Genomic DNA, 19,867 nt, shown 5'->3' with positions numbered 1-19,867 from the left:
AGGAATAGAGTCAGAATTTACATTATTTTTTGAAGATGAAGGAAGAGGCTACGATGTAAGCAATGCATGCAGTCTCTAAAAGCTCAAAAGGGCAGAGAAATGGCCTTTAGAAGGAATGCAGCGGTGCTAACACATTTTAGACTTCGGATCTCCTGAACTGTAAGATAAGTTTTAAGTGCATGCATTTCTGGTAATTTCTTACACCAGCAATAGGAGGCTAACACAATTAAAATTTTCAATGAAAAATTTAGAAGATTGGGTACAGAAGTGATGTTTACATTTTTCATTGTCCAGGCAGCGCATGTGAAAATCAGTTCACACTAGCAGTGTCTAGGTACCATCTCTTCTTATTCAGGTTCAGGAACAATTTTCTTGTATATTTCATTGTCAAATGTGCTCCTCCTCCCTAATTTCATAATTTCCACTGAGAGAAAAAAAGAGCAACTCTGTTATACTCACAATGTTGTGGCTCTTTAGAACCTGTTGGTGTGAAAATAGTATCTTCTTGCTTTTGCAGTTCCCTAATACCATTTATTTATATTGGTTATATTATTAGTTCTGACGATGCCACATCCATTGTGCTGCCTATGAATACTGGCTGCCAGTGAGCTGATGGTCATCAGGTGATGATCATCATAAATGCAAGTCTTAGAATAGGCAGAAGAAAAATATGAACGATAGTTTCTCGTCATGTTAAATTTACCTTTCAGGATTTTATAACACAAAATAGAACAACATACCTTACAACTATGCTTTTCTTCAAGTCTTTAGGCCGTAATCACTGCATTCCTGGGATCTCATTCAATGTTGGCTCGCTCCTGCCTTCTATACAGCCACTAGCACGTAAGTAAGAAGAATGCTCTGACTTGTACATTATGTCCCTCAAACAGCAGATGGACAGACTCAGGAAAGCGCAGATTTACATTGATCAGAAGCAGGAAAGGCCATTGATTGAAGTGGCCCACTGATATTGCAGAATGACAGTCTAGAAAGACCTTACAGGAGATAGGCATAGCACTCTGAGAAAACCATGTGATGCTGGCTGGTGTGGAGCTTTGCAGAGATAGTTAGGTAAATAAGGTGTTTGAAGAACACGTATAGGTTGGAGAACATGTTTTGGTTAAATGGGTTTGCTAAGTTACATTCCCTGCCTGAAACCCCACCCCTTTAGCAAGCTAGATCTTGAAACAGGCCACATAACCAGACACTTTTACCTAGGATTTCCAACTTACATTGGATTATATTGGGTTCGAAAGATAAGGAAAAGAAACAAATTTCCAGCATTCACTGCTTTTTATGAGATTTATTTCACCCACTTAAGGGGTGTGGACTGAGGTCTATGACCCTCCAGTCGGGTATTTGACACTGAGTTGAGTTAGAGGTGGAACAAGAGGCTAAAAGTGTCATTTTAGAGGTGTTCCTTCATTTGGAAAGACAAGAGTAAAAAATTGATTCCTCCCAACAGCCTCAATCAAAGAACTCTATTGTCTGAATTTCATGGGGATCTGATGCTACTCTTGTGGCTTCTGACTTCAGGCATTGTGAATTGCTTCAATTCACTTCTTTCAAAAGTTTAAGCTTTTCTTGGAGAACCATTACCCATTTACCCTGTTTCCTGCTTGCGTGGGCATTAAATACCCTTCATTATATATATCTGCAAATATTCCTTGGTCTGACAAAGTATCAGTTCACATGCTTACTCATTTGATTTTTAATTGGCTTTATTTTGGCCTCTGGCGATTTCTCTTTCTTAAGAGTTCAAACATACATTTGTTGAAGCACATTTGCTTTATTTTATACATTTATAAAGATCTATACATCATATCAATACGTTATAAATAGTTTTAATCTTCATCATTCATAACTATAAAACCAGTAAGTATTTAAATAAATAAATAAATGATGGGAAAACTTTCAAGTTCCCTAGTCAGCTACCTCTAGGTCTGCACACATACTGTTTCTTCTGCCTGGAATGTTCTTCTCCCTTTTCACTTGGCTAAACCAGATATTATACTCTGAAGGAAGCCAACTGTGAACCCTCAAGTTTGAATTAAGTACCTCTACTTCCCACCCTCAATGCACAGACCGGAGATCATTGTCCCTTGTGTGTAGCTTCCATTGGACTAGAAGCCTGTGAGGCCAGGCCTTTTAGTTTACCCCTGCTTGGGTTGAGAATGAAATATTTGTGAGTGAATGAAGGAACATCTTTGGTTGACTTTTGTTTGCTTATTTATTTTTAAGTACAAATCCTTTCTCCTCCATAAGACCGTTGGCCTCTAGCCTTTATGACTTTAGCTTTGTAGCAATATGGTACAATTCCCACTGGGAGTAATGCCACCAATGGTTATCAATTTATTAATGAAAGTCTGGTAGCTAACTTATTTTTCACAGCAGGAAACAAGTGTTTTTTTCCTAAGATATTGTTTTATTCAGCTTGTTTTTTCATGTTAAATTTTAGCTCTTGTCCAGCTGAGAATGTCTAAAAACACTATATTGATTTTTGTTTCCCTTCAGTGGAATTACCTTCCTGTTTCTTTATAAAATATCAATTTTATGTCAGATGGAAAATTATGGAAATCTGTTCTTTCACTCAGTATTTGTTGAGTACCTTCAAAGTACAAGGAAGATGCAGAGATGCTGGTAGGTTAGGAGGGCTGTGTGATTCAAGGTGTCTTAGGGCACAGGAGAATCAAATATGTTTGAAGGCCAAGGGGATGGAGCTAGAATAGAAAAAAGAGAAAGAGAGGTTTCAAGAAAGAGGAAATAATGTAGGACATAATCGTCCCTTCATCTCCCAAGAGATCTGTAACTTATTCTAACAGACTCAGTAGAGCACTCTTAGAAACTACTCCTATTGGCTTGTGTGAATGAGGGGAGAGAGAGGGGGAGAGAGAGAGCATGAGCACATGTGAGCAGAGCAAGCAGTTGTAGCTGAAGCAGTCATTAACCATGTTTTATGCCTTTCTTCCTTGGGTTATGCAGATCAGTGAGACCAGAGAATTCCTGAATTTCAGAGAGCTGATTGGTAAAAGGAGAAGCTTATTTCTTACAGTAATATGCTAGATAGACATACAGGAATATGTCAGATAAAGCCTAAAAACACTCCTGTTGGGTAAGGGGAAACAGTGATATGAAGTGAAATATGGCTTTAAAAGTAATCAATATTGGGGATATTAAGATTGAAAGCTATTGTGGCAGTCTACATTTATTGCTTCCCCCCCTGCTGCCCCCCACTGTCTGGCCATGCAATCTTGTCCCTTACATGGTGATTTAGAAAGAAGAATCCTAAAAAGTGCCATTGAGATTGCTGTTAGGTGATTGAGAAAGTCAACTTAGTTCCTGTATATTTTACACATACACACACATACACTTAAAATAAGGCAAGCCAGAAAGAAATCATGCATACAATTAATTCGTCAGATTTCTTTTGGTTTCAAATAATTATTTAGATTCCATTCATACCTTTTGTGCATATTTATTTTGAGGAAGTGGTTTGTGAACAGGAAACATAGTTTTTGTTTGTTTGCCAAGGCTGAACATAGCTTAAAATCAGAGATTATTCTCTGCAAGTTCAAAGAGTTTCTGTGAATTTAATGTCATGTGCCTTAAAAATAAAAAATCATGTTGTGACACTTGCATATATCAAACCTAGGAATCCCGGTTTGCTGAGAAGGCAGCACAGTTAATAGCAAGAATGTGAGTTGAAGAGAATTGTCATACAGCTTTCGTTTTCTGCAAAATGGGATGACTGTCTCCATGGATGGAATATTGAGTATCAGTCAGAGCCTTCAGATGATCAGTTATTGTTTGGAGGACATCTTGATGAAATGATCACTGAACAAAGAGCAGTAACCAAGAATTAATTCTCTATTATTTCCATTTTGTTTTTCTTTAGCTAGTAAAAATATTTTAAAAAGCAGTTTGGGTGGCTCAGTCTGTTAAGTGTTCGACTTCAGCTCAGGTCGTGATCTCACGGTTCCTGAGTGAGTTTAAGCCCCACATTGGGCTCTGTGCTGACAGCTCAGAGCCTAGAGCCTGCTTCAGATTCTGTGTCATCTCTCTGCCCCTTCTTGGCTCATGCTGTCTCTTCTCTCTCTCTCTCTCTCTCTCTCTCTCTCTCTCTCTCACAAATAAACATTAAAATAAAAAAATTTAGGGGCTCCTGGGTGGCTCAGTCGGTTAAGTGTCTGACTTGATTTCAGCTAAGGTCATGATCTCACACCCAATTTCAAGCTCTGCACTGTCAGTGTAGAGCCTGCTTGGGATTCTTTCTCTGCCCCTCTCCCTGCTCATGCTCTCTCTCTCAAAAATAAACATTTTTAAAAATTAAAAAAAAAAAAAAAAACAGTTTTTTTCATTGTACCCAGTAGGGGAGGAGTACTTTAAATAAAACGGAAACTCTCATGCCTCCTACTGGTCAGAAAATCTAAACTATTATTTTACATGAGCTTTCATTTTATTTTTGTCTTTAGTTTTGTGAATTAGGTATAGCCTAGATATTATGTCCCACATGAAGAGGACTTGTCTAGGGCTTGTCATATTAGCAAAACTAAATAATGAATCAGATATTCTGAATTTAATTATACCCTCACACCTCCACATTAGCAGTACTGAAACAGGGTGGTATCTGGGATTTTGTGAAGGTGGGACATTAGCTATTCAGATGAACTATAGGAAAATTAACAGTAAAAACCCAAGCAAAACCAAACCTGCTGGGTGAGGTAAATCTTCTCTCTAAAGCTTGTAGATAGCCCATTTGATCCACTAAGAATGGATTTTGGAACTTTTACAATTAAAATTCAAAGAAAGAACTAAATGGAATAAATACCTGCTTTGAAACCAGACAGGTCTAGGCTCGAATCCAGCTCACGCCATTCGTCAAGTATTTAACTCCTAAGTCTTAGCTCCTTATGCAACAGTAAGCAGGTAATCATCACCCTCCAGAGAGCTGTTACCGACTTGAAGCACAGGAAGTATGGAAAATGTTGCCTTCAAATTGGTAGCAAAGGATGTTAATAAAAAGAAGAGTATTACTGAGAGGAGTCTTGACTAAGGAAAGGGTTTGATTAAACCACATTTTCTCAGCTAATATGACCAAAGGCTAGCTTGCCTACAGTCTCTCAAAGCACTGGACCCATCCTCCCTGCCTAAAATTCCCCTAATAATCACACAGTAGTCATACCTACTTATTCATTCTTTTTATTCTTACAAAGCATAGCAAAATGAGTAAACAATGACAGGTGAAGAGTTTGCACAACAGAAGATCACTCTGACCATCTCTTGATTTTATAGGGATCACAGGTAGGGAAGTGTTCCTTTAAAGTGATTTTGTCATGGAAGAGTCATCTGACATGGTTCTCATGGTGGGGGGAGAGGAAAGACTAGAAATCAACACTCACAATTATTTAAAATGACTTTAAAGCTAAACATAATATACACAGTAACTCCTTTATCCTAGTACAAAAATAGTGCCAGAAACTATATATTTGTTCAAATATATTGAAAAAGGTATAAGAATACAAATAGATATTAACAGTGGCTAGTGATGATCCATAAGGTTTTCTTTTCTTAAACCGTAATAGAAATTTATATTTTCAACTATTTACACTGCTTTCAATGACATTTATTAAGACATGTTTACACAGGCTTTTGAGAAGCATATAGAAGGGCCAAGTGAGCTTTAATACTTTCTTCCTTGCTCCCTGTGGTGGAGCAGAAGGGGTCCAAAACTGTGCACAATTTAACAATCTAAGAGAACTCTGAGTAAGCTCTACCTGGCTAGCAAATGGGAAAAAAACCTATATAGTAGAATACATGACTCCTTACTTAAGGTGTTCTTTAAGCTATCAACGGGCTAAATGATCCATACTTGTTAGAAGGCAGGATGTTCACGGACAGATTCTTAGTAAGTTCCAGGTAAAGAAGATCCTTGAGGGGGAGGGTGCAGGGGCAGGGCGGAAGAAGGTCCTCAGAAAACTGTATAATACATATTTTATAGATGAAAATGAAAGTGATATAGCGTACCCTATATTTTCATGTTCAACTGGCAGGATCAGAAGCTGGTAAGTCTCTTATCCAGCACTTCCTGCAGACTGTGAGCTCCTTGAGGTCACTGCTCTGTCTCCTTGGCTGAACACAGTGCCTGACATGTCGCAGGGACTCGATAAAAGGTGGACTGTTGCATGTCTAATACTGAGACGTTAAATTATACCACCTCATTTTAACTACAGTTGTTCACAGGAGAGGACAGCAATTACACCTTTTCCTCCTCTCTTCTTAAAATCACTCTTGTAAACAAAACAAAGCAAAACAAAACAAGAGCACTGCTTGTGATGACCTATAAAGTGTTAGGAGTAAAATCTGGTGGAAAACACAGGAAAACTGAAAGTCAAACTGGAGTAGGTCTAACATTTGTGCTCTATGCTAAAAATAAAGGCACTTCCACTGCTAGGCAAGAATACATCTGTGACGGGTTTCCTCCCAGAACCCAGTATTTTGAGTATATTTTCATACACTTTCTTATCTCAGTACTCTTATTGAAGGAAACTATTCTTTATGATTAAGAGATCAGTGGTGACAACACCACTGTCCAGAGTTTGTACCTTGAGGCAAGGTGCTCAAAATCTCACAGTCACTGGTGATGCACATGAGAAGCCAAATAAATGTATTGTCTTGTTTTCAATCTTCAAAACAGGAAATGACATGTGGAATGAGATACCATGCTCTGTAGCCCAATATCCCACTTCTGACACTGGTCTCCAAGACCCGCTAGGGCTTACACAGTAGCTGCCCTCTGTGACATTCTCCTTGAAGACAAAGGCTTCACCCAAACATAACTCCTTTAACAGCCCAATGTGTTCAGGCACACAGAGGTTAAGTGACTTACACAAGTTCACACAGGACTGCGACTGGCAAGGGCCAGTCTTGTGAAAAATAGAAGGCCAGACAATTTTATAGAGATTTTTTAACAACTTAGTATAATAGTGGGGACTTTTGGAGCTAAAAATTGAAATGAAATGGTATGTCATTCAGTTATAACTATCACAAAACTACTTTAATCCAGAAAAAGAATAACTTCTTGCTAGTTATGGGTAACAGAAATATAGAGCAGGATGAGGGAGGACTATATATATATATATATATATATTCCCACTATGTGTATATATATATATATATATATATATATAGAGAGAGAGAGAGAGAGAGAGAGAGAAGATACTGGGAAAAATACTCATGTAAGAACTAAAGCTTTGATTTTGCCCCTGTACTAGGTATTAATCTATGTATGGAATGATTTTCCTAAAAATTAAAAATTATTTGCACCAACTAACTGGTCCTAAAGAAGTACTCTTCGTATAAGAACTAAAACTTCCAACAACAAAATAGGCATGGTACTACCCAACTTCTTTTAATTGCTAAACTAATAAAGTAAAATAAACCACTGTCTAAAGGTAAACCAATTTCTAATCTAAATATATCTTCTTGCTTGTTAAAATGACACACATACAAAACCTCCATACATCTCAGTGGCATAGATTAGATGGAGCTAAACAAACTACTAAAGTATATGATTACAGATTTTAGCATAACTGCTAAATCACAATGTGTATGATGTAAAGGTCATTAAAGACTGCTATTCTTTAAACAATTTTTCTACACTAAGGAATTATGTATGCATGCATAGGGGGATACCAGTATATAGATACGTTATTTTAGTAACAGCCTGTGTAATTTACACACCAGTGCCACCAAGAGGCAATCTTATAGATCTCACCTATATGACATCAAATAAAAATCGAATAACATCCTGAAAATACAAGTATTACAACAATAATACATATGGAAACAAACAGCTGATAACATTCTATACTAGCCTTTACCACTACAAAGTAATGGCAGTACAATTTGTTTTGCCCTTTTTTTTTTTTACCTGAATGGTAAGAAGTAAGTCACATTATGTAAGATACACTCTCAGAATTTTCAAAACTTAATGAATAAGTTGAATTTTAGGCAGTTTAGAGAAAAAAAAAGGTGTTTCAGAATGCTGAACCATGGCCCCAAGAGATTTGCTATCCAATTTAGTGATAGCTAAAAAATCAGAACCTGTTTTTTGGGAAGGGGGGTGGTTAACAATTCAGACAAATATTTCTCTTCTTACTCTGCCCCAGTCCAAACATTTCCACGTATTTGGAACAGATTTTCCTTTCTTGAACCAGTTCAATTCATTATCTACTTCTCCAGTACTGAATAGATGTGTATTTATGGCACACGTGTTCAATGGGAATCCATTCAAAAGGGCTCAAATCTAAGACAATGTTAACATTTTCTAAATGTGCTAAAAGCTAAATGAAGTGAATACCAACAACTATAATCTCAGTGTCAACAATTAGCATACATAGCCAAACTTCTGTGATTCTGACTAGTCCTATAAACTGAAATTGGGCAGTTTCTCAACTGCAAACTGAATACTCTTAAGTTTATTCAGGCCTAAGCTTTCTTACCTTACAGTGCTCCCTCAATTTAATTTTGACCCCAATATCAAGGATGGCCCTTTGCTGTTTATATAATTAAAACTATTCTCTATACTTCCTCTGACAAAGAAAAATAATGGTTCATTTTACCTTTTATCTGCAGTCATATCTCACCTCAGGTCAGTGTTCCAGTTATCACTTTTTTTTTCTCAATTTTCTGTTGAGACTTAAACTGTTCACTTATAAACTATGGTTTGTAAGAAAAACAATAAGTTATTTAAAAAAGGAAGTTCAGTATTCAAAACACTCACTGACTCATAAGAGTCTTCCAACAGAATGTTTCCCTTCACTGACAGATACGGCCATTCCATTTCTCGATCACATTCATCCGTCAGTAAAGTCAGTGACCGTGAAGTCAGTGAAATCAGTGTCTTCTCCTAAGGTTTCCCCTGCTTTCCATCAGATGGGTCAGATTTTATGGGTAGTCCCTGGATAAAATGTACGTGAAATGAAAGAGTTCTCCCCTTCCTGCTTCCTGCTCACTAACAAAAACAGCAAATCAATTAAACAATACCTTTTCTTTACAATACTGCCTTCTAGTACTTTCCATCTGTTTCAGAGTTTTAGCTTTTTTTGTTAATGCAATACATTGCTGACAAATAGTATCCTTTCACCTTAAAATCCACTCAGCCAACAACACTTTATCTTTTGAAAGTTTTAAATGTCACAGAATACATTCAATTTTCTCCTAGCCTATTTTTGAGAAAAAAAAGATTCCAAACATTCTTTACAAGATTGATAATTCAGAAAACACAAAAACAATTATTTAAAATCCCCAAGCAAAAAACCCCAAAAAACAGAAAACAAAACCCCCAAAACAACGAATAACAAAACAATCTCAGTGCAAGAATTCAACTTGCACTTTGCAGTACACAAAGTATCACAAACAGCGCTCTTATCCATGTGCTAAGAGTGGCTATCATTGATAATCTCAGATCAGTGGCATAAAACAAATATACAGAAAATATGTAATAGTCCCCTAAAAACATTTCATGCTATGTTCTTAAAAGTTGTGCAAAAATAAAAATACAGCAGTGGCAAAGTATACACTAAATCTGTACAGTGTGTGGCAAAACTAGACATACTGCAGAATACACCATCTGTAAACTTCAACTCTGCTTGAATAGGCCACTCAGTTCCGCTTGGCCTGGCTGCTTTCCCCATTAATCAGCATTTTCTCCTGCTGTTCTGCAAGAGCCTGCCATTTTTGCCTGTTCTTCCTGCAGCCATCCAGCAAAGGGAAACAGTCCTCAGAAACGTGGGTCAAGGCCTAAAGAAGAAAAAGAAAACAAACTAGAAAGCAGCGAGGAAATAAGCCTTCTCCCCAGGCCTATTTCAAAGAGTCACATCTCACACTCATTTCAGAAGCAGACCCACTGCTGGGGTTTTCACAAGTGTGTGGACACAGCCTGAGCCACTCGGGCACCCTGTTTTGTGTTTTCTATAAAATAGTTTTATACAGTGTATTTAAATAGACTTGTATTCAAGATTATAATAAAGATTGATTTATAATTCCGCATGGTATTATTCTTTACCAACTATAATGCCATACATATTTAGATACAAGAATGTTCACTGCAGTTTTCTTTGAAATAGAGAAACTCTGAAAATAACATAAATACTCAACAACAGGGTTAGGTATATTATGTTACTATTTTGCAGGCTTCAAAAGTACATTATGATGAAGGGGCACCTGGGTGGCTCAGTCAGTTAAGTGTCCGACTTCAGCTCAGGTCGTGATCTCACGGTTCCTGAGTTCAAGCCCCGCATTGGGCTCTCTGTTGACAGCTCAGAGCCTGGAGCCTGCTTCAGATTCTGTGTCTCCCTCTCTCTCTGCCTCTCCCCCACTCACGCTCTGTCCCTCAAAAATAAATAAATGTTAAAAAAATAAAAAATACATTATGATGTAATATGAATTACAAAAAGCAAATTTAAGTGAAAAATATGAAAATGTCATAAAGCATATACAGTGATATATTAACAGTAGTGTCTGAGTAGTAGAATTATAATTCTCTGACTTTTCTATGGTGAGAATATTATTACTTCTATAATATAATACTTATAAATAAATGTAGTAAAAGCACAAATCAATATTACATAGAATTTAACAGCAGATTCAAATGAAATAAATCCTTGCACACATATGAAATGTAAGATTAAACCATCACTGAATTGTGAAAATGTCTGGATTAGAAGATTCTAGGGTTGAGTTTCGACATTCTATGATAACTTTATGATAAATGCTGTCTTCCCAAATAATTAAACCTGAAGACAGTTTCCTATTCAAACTTTTAAAAACAAGGATAGTGTCTGCTTTCTGTATTTTGGGCAAGAACATCTAAACTAGTAAACCAGATGTTTTTGGGAGAATATCTTTACCTAAAAAATAAAAATTCCAAGCCAGTAGGTGCAAGGAAATGGGACCCTGTAATAGTCTTCCAGCTACCTTCTTTTCATCATTATAAAATTTTCCTTGACAATATGAAAGCTACACTATATGATGAGAAAAAGTTGGATACTTTTTTTTCTTTATTGAGGCCTAAACTTAGAAGAATATGCTGACATAATGTATGCACAGTATACCTCCTTAAGGTAGCACTGGCATATAAGTAGCAGATTAGACTACACCAATCTGCTAGTCTAGCACACAGTAGGCACTCAACAGATAGTTATGCATTGATGAATTAACGTTTTTGAAAAAAATCAAATATAAAATGTGTTCCTTGTTCAATGCAAACAGCATGTTCACCAGCCAAAAAAAAGAAAAAAGAAAAAAGAAAAAAAAGAAAAAGGCCTAGTGTTAATCGCTTCAATTTACTTGAGGTTTTAATTCATAACACGGTCTAAGTTTAGCAAGTCTAGCGTTTTTGTATAAATACCTCATATAGTTGCAAGCAGATGGCATCTATGAACCCAACTTGCATACTTGGGATTTTGTTTTTCTTCTCCCTGTTCATCAGATCCTGAAAACACAAACACAGAAACATACACACACACATAACACACATATCTGCATTTACTTAAAGAACACAATGCAAGTTGGCTCCGAAAACATGAATCACCAGGTTAGCTGATGAAGGCCTGATACCTGCTTGTCTCCTTCCTTTGTCAGCCTCTTGCATTCCCTGCCAGCACTGTGCTCAGAAAGGCCCTGATTCTGTCTTGTTCATCCTGGCTGACTTTTCCCACACTACCCTTGGAATTCATCACTACTCTAGAGTCAACCACTGACCTAGAGCTGACCACCGACCTAGAGTCAACCACTGCCCTAGAGTTGACCACTGACGTGTATTTGGAGAACACACAGGCTTTGAATTGTCTATTGATGTGGAATCAAACACCCTCAGCTTTGTGGGGGAAGCCACTCAGGCCACAGCTGATTACAATTCAATCCACACAGAGAGCCTTCTTAGTGACGATTATGCAGATGTCATTCTGCTTATTCCCAGGAGGTCATGGCTGGAGCACCAGACAAGCCCAGCACTCCCATGGGAAGCAATGAGTCTGTCACAGTACTTGTTTAAAATGAAGCAAATTCTCCATTAGCTGTTACCATTACTGTGCTACCCACGACTTTCTAAGAAGATTCTGAGCTTCTGAACGAGCCTACCATTACATTATAGGACACTGAGCTAATTGTGAAAGGCTAGTGAGACAGAAGATGTGCCCAGCTGAGACTAAAGAGCAGAGTGGCTGAAACTGTACACACAGAAAGGGGGTCATAACCATGTCCCATTCAATATGGGCTCAATAAATGTCCATTTGAATTAAAAAAAAATGGCTGTGCTTCATTTTCGGGAAAAACTCATTCCAAAAGCTAGAGATGGTTTGAGAAGGGTCTTTTTCTTGTCTGTGAGATCCAAACTCTACGTGAACAAGGCAGTATCAGAAACCTTTAAAATCTGTGCCCTTCAACACAGCAATTCTGGGAATTTATCCTAACAAGATAATGAAAAATGGCACAGAAACACTTAGCAACATAGATGTTTATCAAAGTGCTACTGGTAATAGTGAACACTGCAAACATTACCCCAAAGGTAGTGGATAGACTATGGCTGCATCTATTTCAGATAATCACTAGAAATAATATACATAAGACCATTTGTCAGAATGAAACGTAGCTTATGATTTAAATTTAAATAGAAAAAACAAATTACAAAAAAAGTAGGTACAATATGATGAACCAAAGAGTCTTCTTTTATTTGCTTATATTTTCTGTAATAAACACGTAAAATTCTTTTAATAAGAAAAATGCTTTAAAAAATAAAATGAAAAGAAATTGTATTCTCAAGGAAAGATCTCATAAAAGTGTTAAGAAGTCCACACTCACAGATGTATTGAAATAATTCCTACCAACAAGGTCTCAGACTTACAGCAGGCTCTATGTTGAGTTCTTTTCTCTCTCTGTCTCCTTGGTCAAAAAATTCAGTTGCTACAAGTTCTGCTATCTGAAATAAATGACCGATTAAGTTTTGGCGGTTAAAAGCATATAACTCTAGAACAGAGAATAGAATAGAGACTTTGAGTAAAGATAATAAAATCTATCAAATCTAGCTTCAACCACATTAGCAAAATTGTAATAGAACAATAATGAGTAATGGAAATTATATTTTATTTGCTTTTAAATATGTATCTAATCACAAAGGCTAGAGTTTGTAATCTGAAATTAGGCAGAAAAAAGCAACATGTTATTTCAACTTCAGCAGTTAGTGGAGAAAAGGCCGTGTATGCCCATCAGTATGCATAAGCAATGATATTTATTAAGCACCTGTTATACCAGCTGCTGTGAAAACCAGTTATCAAATAGCTGCATATATTGTGATTGATTGCTGTGCCTTTTAAATTAATTTTAATCTACACGTACATTCTCTTCTCTTTTAAAAAAATTTCCTTATAATTTTTTTTTGTTGTTGTTAAATAAACTGGTTGTTTATCCTGTAGTTTCCCACTATCTGGATTTTGCTGACTGCATTCCTATGATGACAATTACTGTTTCTCTGTGCCCTATTTACACACAGTGGTAATGAGATCTAGAGGCTTGATAAGACTGACCGAATTTTTTTTTTTTTTTTTTTTTTGACTACTTCATAGGCAATGCTGTGTACTTCCATTAAGAGCTATACAATGCCCGGCTGCCTCTCTTTTTGTGATATTAGAGACCATTAATGATCTTTGTCTAGTAGATCCGCTACCTTAAGGGCTGCAAAAAGGTGATATTCAAAGCAGTCATTCCTTTTTGTTTTATTAGTTGAAATACAATAAAAAAGGAAGTTCCCCACATCAATTATTTAGTTTCCCTAAAGTACAATTTGTATAAGAAAAGCAGGAGATAAAAAAAAGCAAAGCAAAGCAAAGCAAAGCAGGAGAAATGTTTGATTTTCTCCACTTTAATTACCATTAAAAAACTAACATGGCTACCAAGCAACTATCAAAGATGATCAGGGAAGGTTTTATTTTATTATTTTTATTATTATTTTGAACTTTTAAATTTAAACATATTTAATGTATTTCAATCCTTACTGATACTCATATTGTTCCATTTTGGCCACTGGGAGGCTATAAAGTTGGCATCTCTGTTCTTTTGACAGAATCCTATCAGTCTTTGAAAGCTTCCCTGCTTTCGGATAGAATAAGATGTTCTAGGCTCATTTTATACATTTCCTGCTTTAAAACTGCTATCAGCCATTTCTTTGTTGGAGCCCTTGTTCCTTTAATGAGATACTTAGAAACCTCAGTATGGGCACTAGGTTTGTTCATTACTACCAGTATTTGTAAGCCCTTTTAGAGGATGGAGCTAGGACACAACAGAAGTTCATACAACATTTCAGTTCAAATTCAGGACTACAGTGTTTTTGCATAACCTAATCCACCTTAGATCTTTATCTTTCCACTCACACTGACAGTCCTCAATGATATCAATACAATTTTTTTATTTGCTTTTATCCCACATCATCTACAATTGTGATTGAATATCTATATAAAGTTACCACTAATAATAACATTATTGAAAACAGTTTTAAAGGCTTTTTTAAAGGATTTATAATTCCTTTTTGTTTTTAGAGTACATCCCACTAAGAGATACATGGTCAAATTACTGTTTTAATGTCACTTGGAATGAAATAGTCTCTGTCACTATGGTTTTGCAACTGAAATCAGGTTTGTTTCATTTTATTTTTAAGGTTTAATGCTGAGAATTCAACCTTATGATTTTAAACTATTTACATGGTTCCATGGTTCTGTTCACTAAATTCTGTTCCTTCCTTCTCTTAAAGGGGATCATTAACTTTTTTGTGGTTAATCCTAGTTTTTTTAAATATTAAGCAAATATGTACATATATTCATATTTTACTTTTTTTTTAAGTTTATTTATTTTTGAGAGAGAGCGCACGCACGTGTGAATGGGAGAGGGGCAGAGACAGATGGGGACAGAGGATCCAAAGCAGGCTCTGTGCTGACAGCACAAGGCTTGATGTGCGGCTCATACTCACTCACTGTGAGATCATGACCTGAGCCGAAGCCAGATGCCTAACCAACTGAGCCCCCCAGGCACGCCCTTACCCTCTTCTTAGATAAATGGTAGAGTACGATATACATTTTCTCTACCTTGCTTTTTTTCCACTTAAAAATAGATCCTTGTAATCACTCCATAGTAGTATACAGATAATCTTCATTTCTTTATATACCTGCCTAGAACTCACTGTGTAAACGTACTACAAATTATTCAATCAGTAACCTACTGATGAGTATTTGGGTTACTTCCAGTCTTTGCTATTACAAATAGCACTAAAATGAGTAGCCTTGTATAAATATCTTTTTACATTCTTTCCCGTCTATCTTTGGGATAAGATTCCTAGAAGTAATGGTAAATAATGAATATGTATATTTATAAACTTCTAAAGAGTTACAGTATTTTTCATTCCTTGTTTTCCCTCAACTTCCCCAATAGAGTATATCATAAAACCTTTGGATTTTGCCAAATGAGAAATGGTATTTTTTTTTTAAATGAAGTAGAATTTATATACTGTGAATTGCATAGATCATGAGTTCAGTGTATTGACAAATGCATAGAACCATGTGACAAATACCCCATCCAAGATATAGAATATTTCTATTGCCCTTATGACCCTTCTCAGTCCATTCCTGCCCCTTCTTTCCTCCCTCTCCTCACAATCACTGTTTTATTTCTTTCACTGTAGTGCTTTAATTTTGCCTAGTCCAGAACTTCCTATAAATGAAATCACAGAACGTAGTCTTTTGTGTGGCTTCTTTTGCTCTGTATAGTGTTTATGAGACACATCCATGTGGTTACAGGTATCAATGGTTACTTCCTTCTTATTGTTGAGCAGTGCTCCACTGAATAAGGAATGGACCACAATATGTTTAGCTGTTCTGCTGACAAGACGTTTGGGTTGTTTCTAGTTCTGACTACAGTAGTCCCCCTTTTGCAGAGTTTTGCTTTCCATGGTTTCAGTTACCTGGAGTTAACTGTGGTCCAGAAGCAGGTGATCCTCCGTCTGATACATGGTCAGAAGGTCCTAACACTACATCACAACGCCTGTATCCTTCACCTCACTACCTCTCACGTTATCATCTCCCATCATCACAAGGAGGGTGAGTAAAATATAATAAGATGTTCTGAGAAAAAGACCCCACATTCACATACCTTTTATTACAGTATTGTTATAGTTGTTCTATTTTATTAGTTATTGTTGTTAATCTCTTACTGTGCCTAATTTATAAATTAAACTTAACCATAGTTATGCATGTAGAGGAAAAATCATAGTACATATAAGGGTTCAGTACTGTTCCTGGTTTCAGGCAACCACTGGGGGTCTTGGAATGTGTCTGCTGCAGGTATTACTACTATATTAGGATTAAAGCTGTTATGAGATTCTATACAAGTTTTTTGCGTGTGTCAGTGTAGTTTTAATTTGCATTTTTTCTTATGAATGAGGTTCTGAGAACCTTTGCAAATAGCAAGAGCCATTCACATTCCATCAACTTTTTGTTCAAATTTCTGGCCCATTTTTCTGTAGGGTTGTTGCCCTTTTCCTTCTCTATTTTTTACAATTTATTTAATATTTGGGGTATCTACCAAATATAAGTTGCAAATATCTTTACCAGTTTCTCACTGACTTTTACTTTGCTTATGGTGTCTTTTGATATGCAAAAGTTTTATTTTTTTTTAATTTTCATGTAATCAAATTTACCAGTCTTTTCTATTGTTTCTTTCTATTGTTTGTTTCTATTGTTTCTTTCTGCAATAGGAAAGTTTTCTCACTCCTAAGTTATAGAAGAATCCACAAATGTTTTTATTTAGTACTTCTATGGTTTAATTCTCTAGACTGAACTGTATGTTCCATTTGGAATTTAAGTATGTGGAATAGATACAGTTGTGTCTTTTTCCATTTGGTTATAGAAGATGTGAAAGTCACCCTAACATTATTCAGTAAAAAGTCTCTCTTTTCCCCCAGTTATTTGAAATGCTACCTTTATTATATATATTAAACGTTCTATGTAATTCTCAAAGTTCTATTGTGTTCCCTTGGTCTGTCAACCATACCAAACTGTTTTAATTATAGAGGCTTTATAGTATTGCTTTTTATGTCTGGACTCTCACCTCATTGCTCAACCTTTTGGGGATCTGATTAAGAAGAAAGGATAAATGAAAAGACAAATTCTTCCCTCTTCCATTCCCTTTCCTATTTGGAAATGGGCATACAGTCCCATTTATTATTACAGAGCAGCACACTCTGTAAAGACCACCTTTCCTGAGTGCTTACAGCATGTCAGCTTTGGCACATGGATAGCACACTTCTGATCTTGTTTTCTCAGCATGTATGTTTCATGAGATGAACCTGTCGTTGGGCTCCATGACTCTGCAGATCAGAGCCCTGACCAACAGCAGACTGTCATTAGCCTCAGGTAGTGCATTCAGGATTCAAAATGCAGTCTCAAAAAACAAAAGCACAATACGCACATCATTGCATGTATAGCCATCTCTTTTCTGAGCCTAGGGCCTTTACTACCTCTGCAAAATGTTATGGCAGTTACTTATTTAGAGAGAAGGATATATTTCTAGCCTCCTAGCCACAGGTCCTGATTACATCCTTCCTGACACCTTATATCAACACTTCCTATATTTTTAAGACTCAGGAAATGTTTAGGTTCTACTCGCTAATGCCTACTTAGAGCTGAGTTATAGCATGGTAGGCTAACCATAAAGAAAAATCATAAGAAGAAAAATAATTCGCTTTTTCTGTTTTTCAAACTTATTAAGGAAATGTGCTAAAAAGCATTCCTAAGTGAGCCAGAAGTAGTACTGGAATTAAAGACTATCAGCAGCTAGGTTTTGCTGTGTTACTATAGATGCTGTCTTTCTTAATACGTTATAAATATTAGCAAATGCTAATGAACCTTCTAAGAAAGAAAACCTATTTATGTCCAATTCTGCTTTTAATGCTACTTAAAATTTGGATAAAAATTTCCACAAATACTTTAGAAGCTACCTTTAAGAATACAGACTTTTCTTACTTTGACTTTTTAATTACTACTTTTACTGTCAGCAAACAACATACCCGTTGTTGAATAGGCCAGGGTTTTGTAATTGCAGAGAGATCACAAGCTGTCATCAGCATCGCTCTGTTCAGGGAAAAAGAAGCCCAATACTACTGTTTACTTTTTATGTGAACATAAACTCTCAGTAAATAGTTACTGGTAAAAAGGTTAAATTAAAGCTCCCTAAACTATGAAGATGGCAGTTTACAAAGACAAAAGAAACAGAAACAACTTATATGGAAGTGTGGCTGATTCAGGGATAGCAGAGTGTCACTGTTTTGGTTGCCCACTGAACTACTGGAATTTGCCCTAAAAACGCCTCATTTAGCTCCAGATTGGCACGAGAGAAATTATTAACCTCTGGGTAAGAACTTGCCTGCTGTTGCTATTTTTTTTCACCTTGGTATTCCATTCTCAGTGGTAGTAAGATGAAAACGCATTGATTACTAATAATTAACCATTAAAGGATAACATCAGATATTCTATTGACATAAGGCCTCTAAGAGCAAGAATTAAGGTGGGTCATCCTAATACACTCAACATGTGCAGTGACTTCTGTGTGAAAAGCTCTTACTTATACACAGTATGTGCCAGAGAAAGGGAGGGAGGGATATGAGAGGACAGAGCTCTTTAGTCTTTCTGTTGTTCAGAGAAGTAAAAACCATGCAGGACGGAATCTGGAGTCGGTGACAAGGTGCTCTATAGCTCGGTACCACAACTACAGTATGAAAATAGTTCTGTATTTAGCACCGTGTTTTCCCATGTTGGATCTGGATACCTGTTTGTAATAATTTGTTTGGAGAAACAAAGTCCAGTCACTGTCATATAGAAACACTTATAGCAAAGGATGGTAACCCTCGTCCCTGCTGGGAAACCCAACCTAAAAGCACGTTCTCCGTAACTACGTAAGGCAAAAAGAAAATGGTTTCCTGCCCCTACTCTACGTCTTACACCAACTCTCTCGGAAAAAGTGAGTGCACCAGAGATATTTTTAATCACTGTTTAAGCCCATTTTCATAAAAGATTTCAGTGCTTGCCAGTATAAACTGCCTCCCCCAAAGAAGACAATGCTCCTAAATGAGCTTCATTAAAATCAGACACATGAGTTCAAGTGGCGACACTGAGCACTAGAACTATGAGTACTTCTCTGCAAGAGGTTCATGGCTTAGGATGGATGGAGCAGCGGAAACTGGTGCAGACTTGGAGCCAAGGTTGGATTTCCTTTTTGTTACTGGGAAAAACTGTTCCCTAACTACAGTAGTTTGTCTACTCTTTCTTTCTTTCTTTCTTTCTTTCTTTCTTTCTTTCTTTCTTTCTTCTTTCTTTCTTTCTTTCATATTTTTATTTTTAAGTAATCTCGACACCCAACATGGGGCTTGAACTTGAGGTCAAGAGTCGCATACTCCATCCACTGAGGCAGCCAGTTGCCCCTATCTGTCTATACGTTTCTAAGGGACCATTAAGAAAAACATGTTGAGGCCATGAAATAAAGCATGATTACACAGAACAGACAGCCAGGCATTTGTGTACTGTTTTCTTATAATCTGCATCTTTGTTTGCATGCTAAGTAGTATCAATCCATTTAAAGAAATGTTGATTTCAGAAGTGTAATAGCGCTGTCTTTGGTGTTCTGTGTCATCCTTTTATTAAAATTATTGACCGCTTGTTCTTTTTTATGGATCCAGGTTCTAGCCATGGTAAAGGTAGGGATAGTAACAGCAAAGAGATGGCATCTACAGCTAGAAAGGAGGGACAGGCCTACAGGTGAGGAAAAGGGA

The 19,867-nt window shown here is 36.6% G+C and overlaps 1 protein-coding gene across 5 annotated transcripts in view; it reads right to left on the bottom strand.

Moving 5' to 3' along the window:
• Positions 1 to 5,179: 5,179 nt before the first annotated feature.
• PDE5A (phosphodiesterase 5A) overlaps positions 5,180 to 19,867 on the bottom strand; it is a 142,509-nt gene continuing 127,821 nt past the window's right edge. For all 5 annotated transcript variants that reach the window (XM_058721503.1, XM_058721505.1, XM_058721500.1 and 2 more), the window contains 4 exons: positions 18,110 to 18,173; positions 12,905 to 12,979; positions 11,411 to 11,494; positions 5,180 to 9,801 (listed from right to left, as the gene is read on the bottom strand). In XM_058721503.1, the coding sequence (XP_058577486.1) occupies positions 9,664 to 9,801; positions 11,411 to 11,494; positions 12,905 to 12,979; positions 18,110 to 18,173 (361 nt within the window). In that variant the 3' untranslated portion in view covers positions 5,180 to 9,663. The remainder of the gene's footprint in view (positions 9,802 to 11,410; positions 11,495 to 12,904; positions 12,980 to 18,109; positions 18,174 to 19,867) is intronic.

This window comes from Neofelis nebulosa, chromosome 3 (assembly GCF_028018385.1).
Source record: "Neofelis nebulosa isolate mNeoNeb1 chromosome 3, mNeoNeb1.pri, whole genome shotgun sequence".
Lineage (NCBI taxonomy): Eukaryota > Metazoa > Chordata > Mammalia > Carnivora > Felidae > Neofelis > Neofelis nebulosa.
The sequence above is the reverse complement of the archived record's forward strand: the minus strand, read 5'-3'. Positions and strand labels throughout refer to the sequence as shown.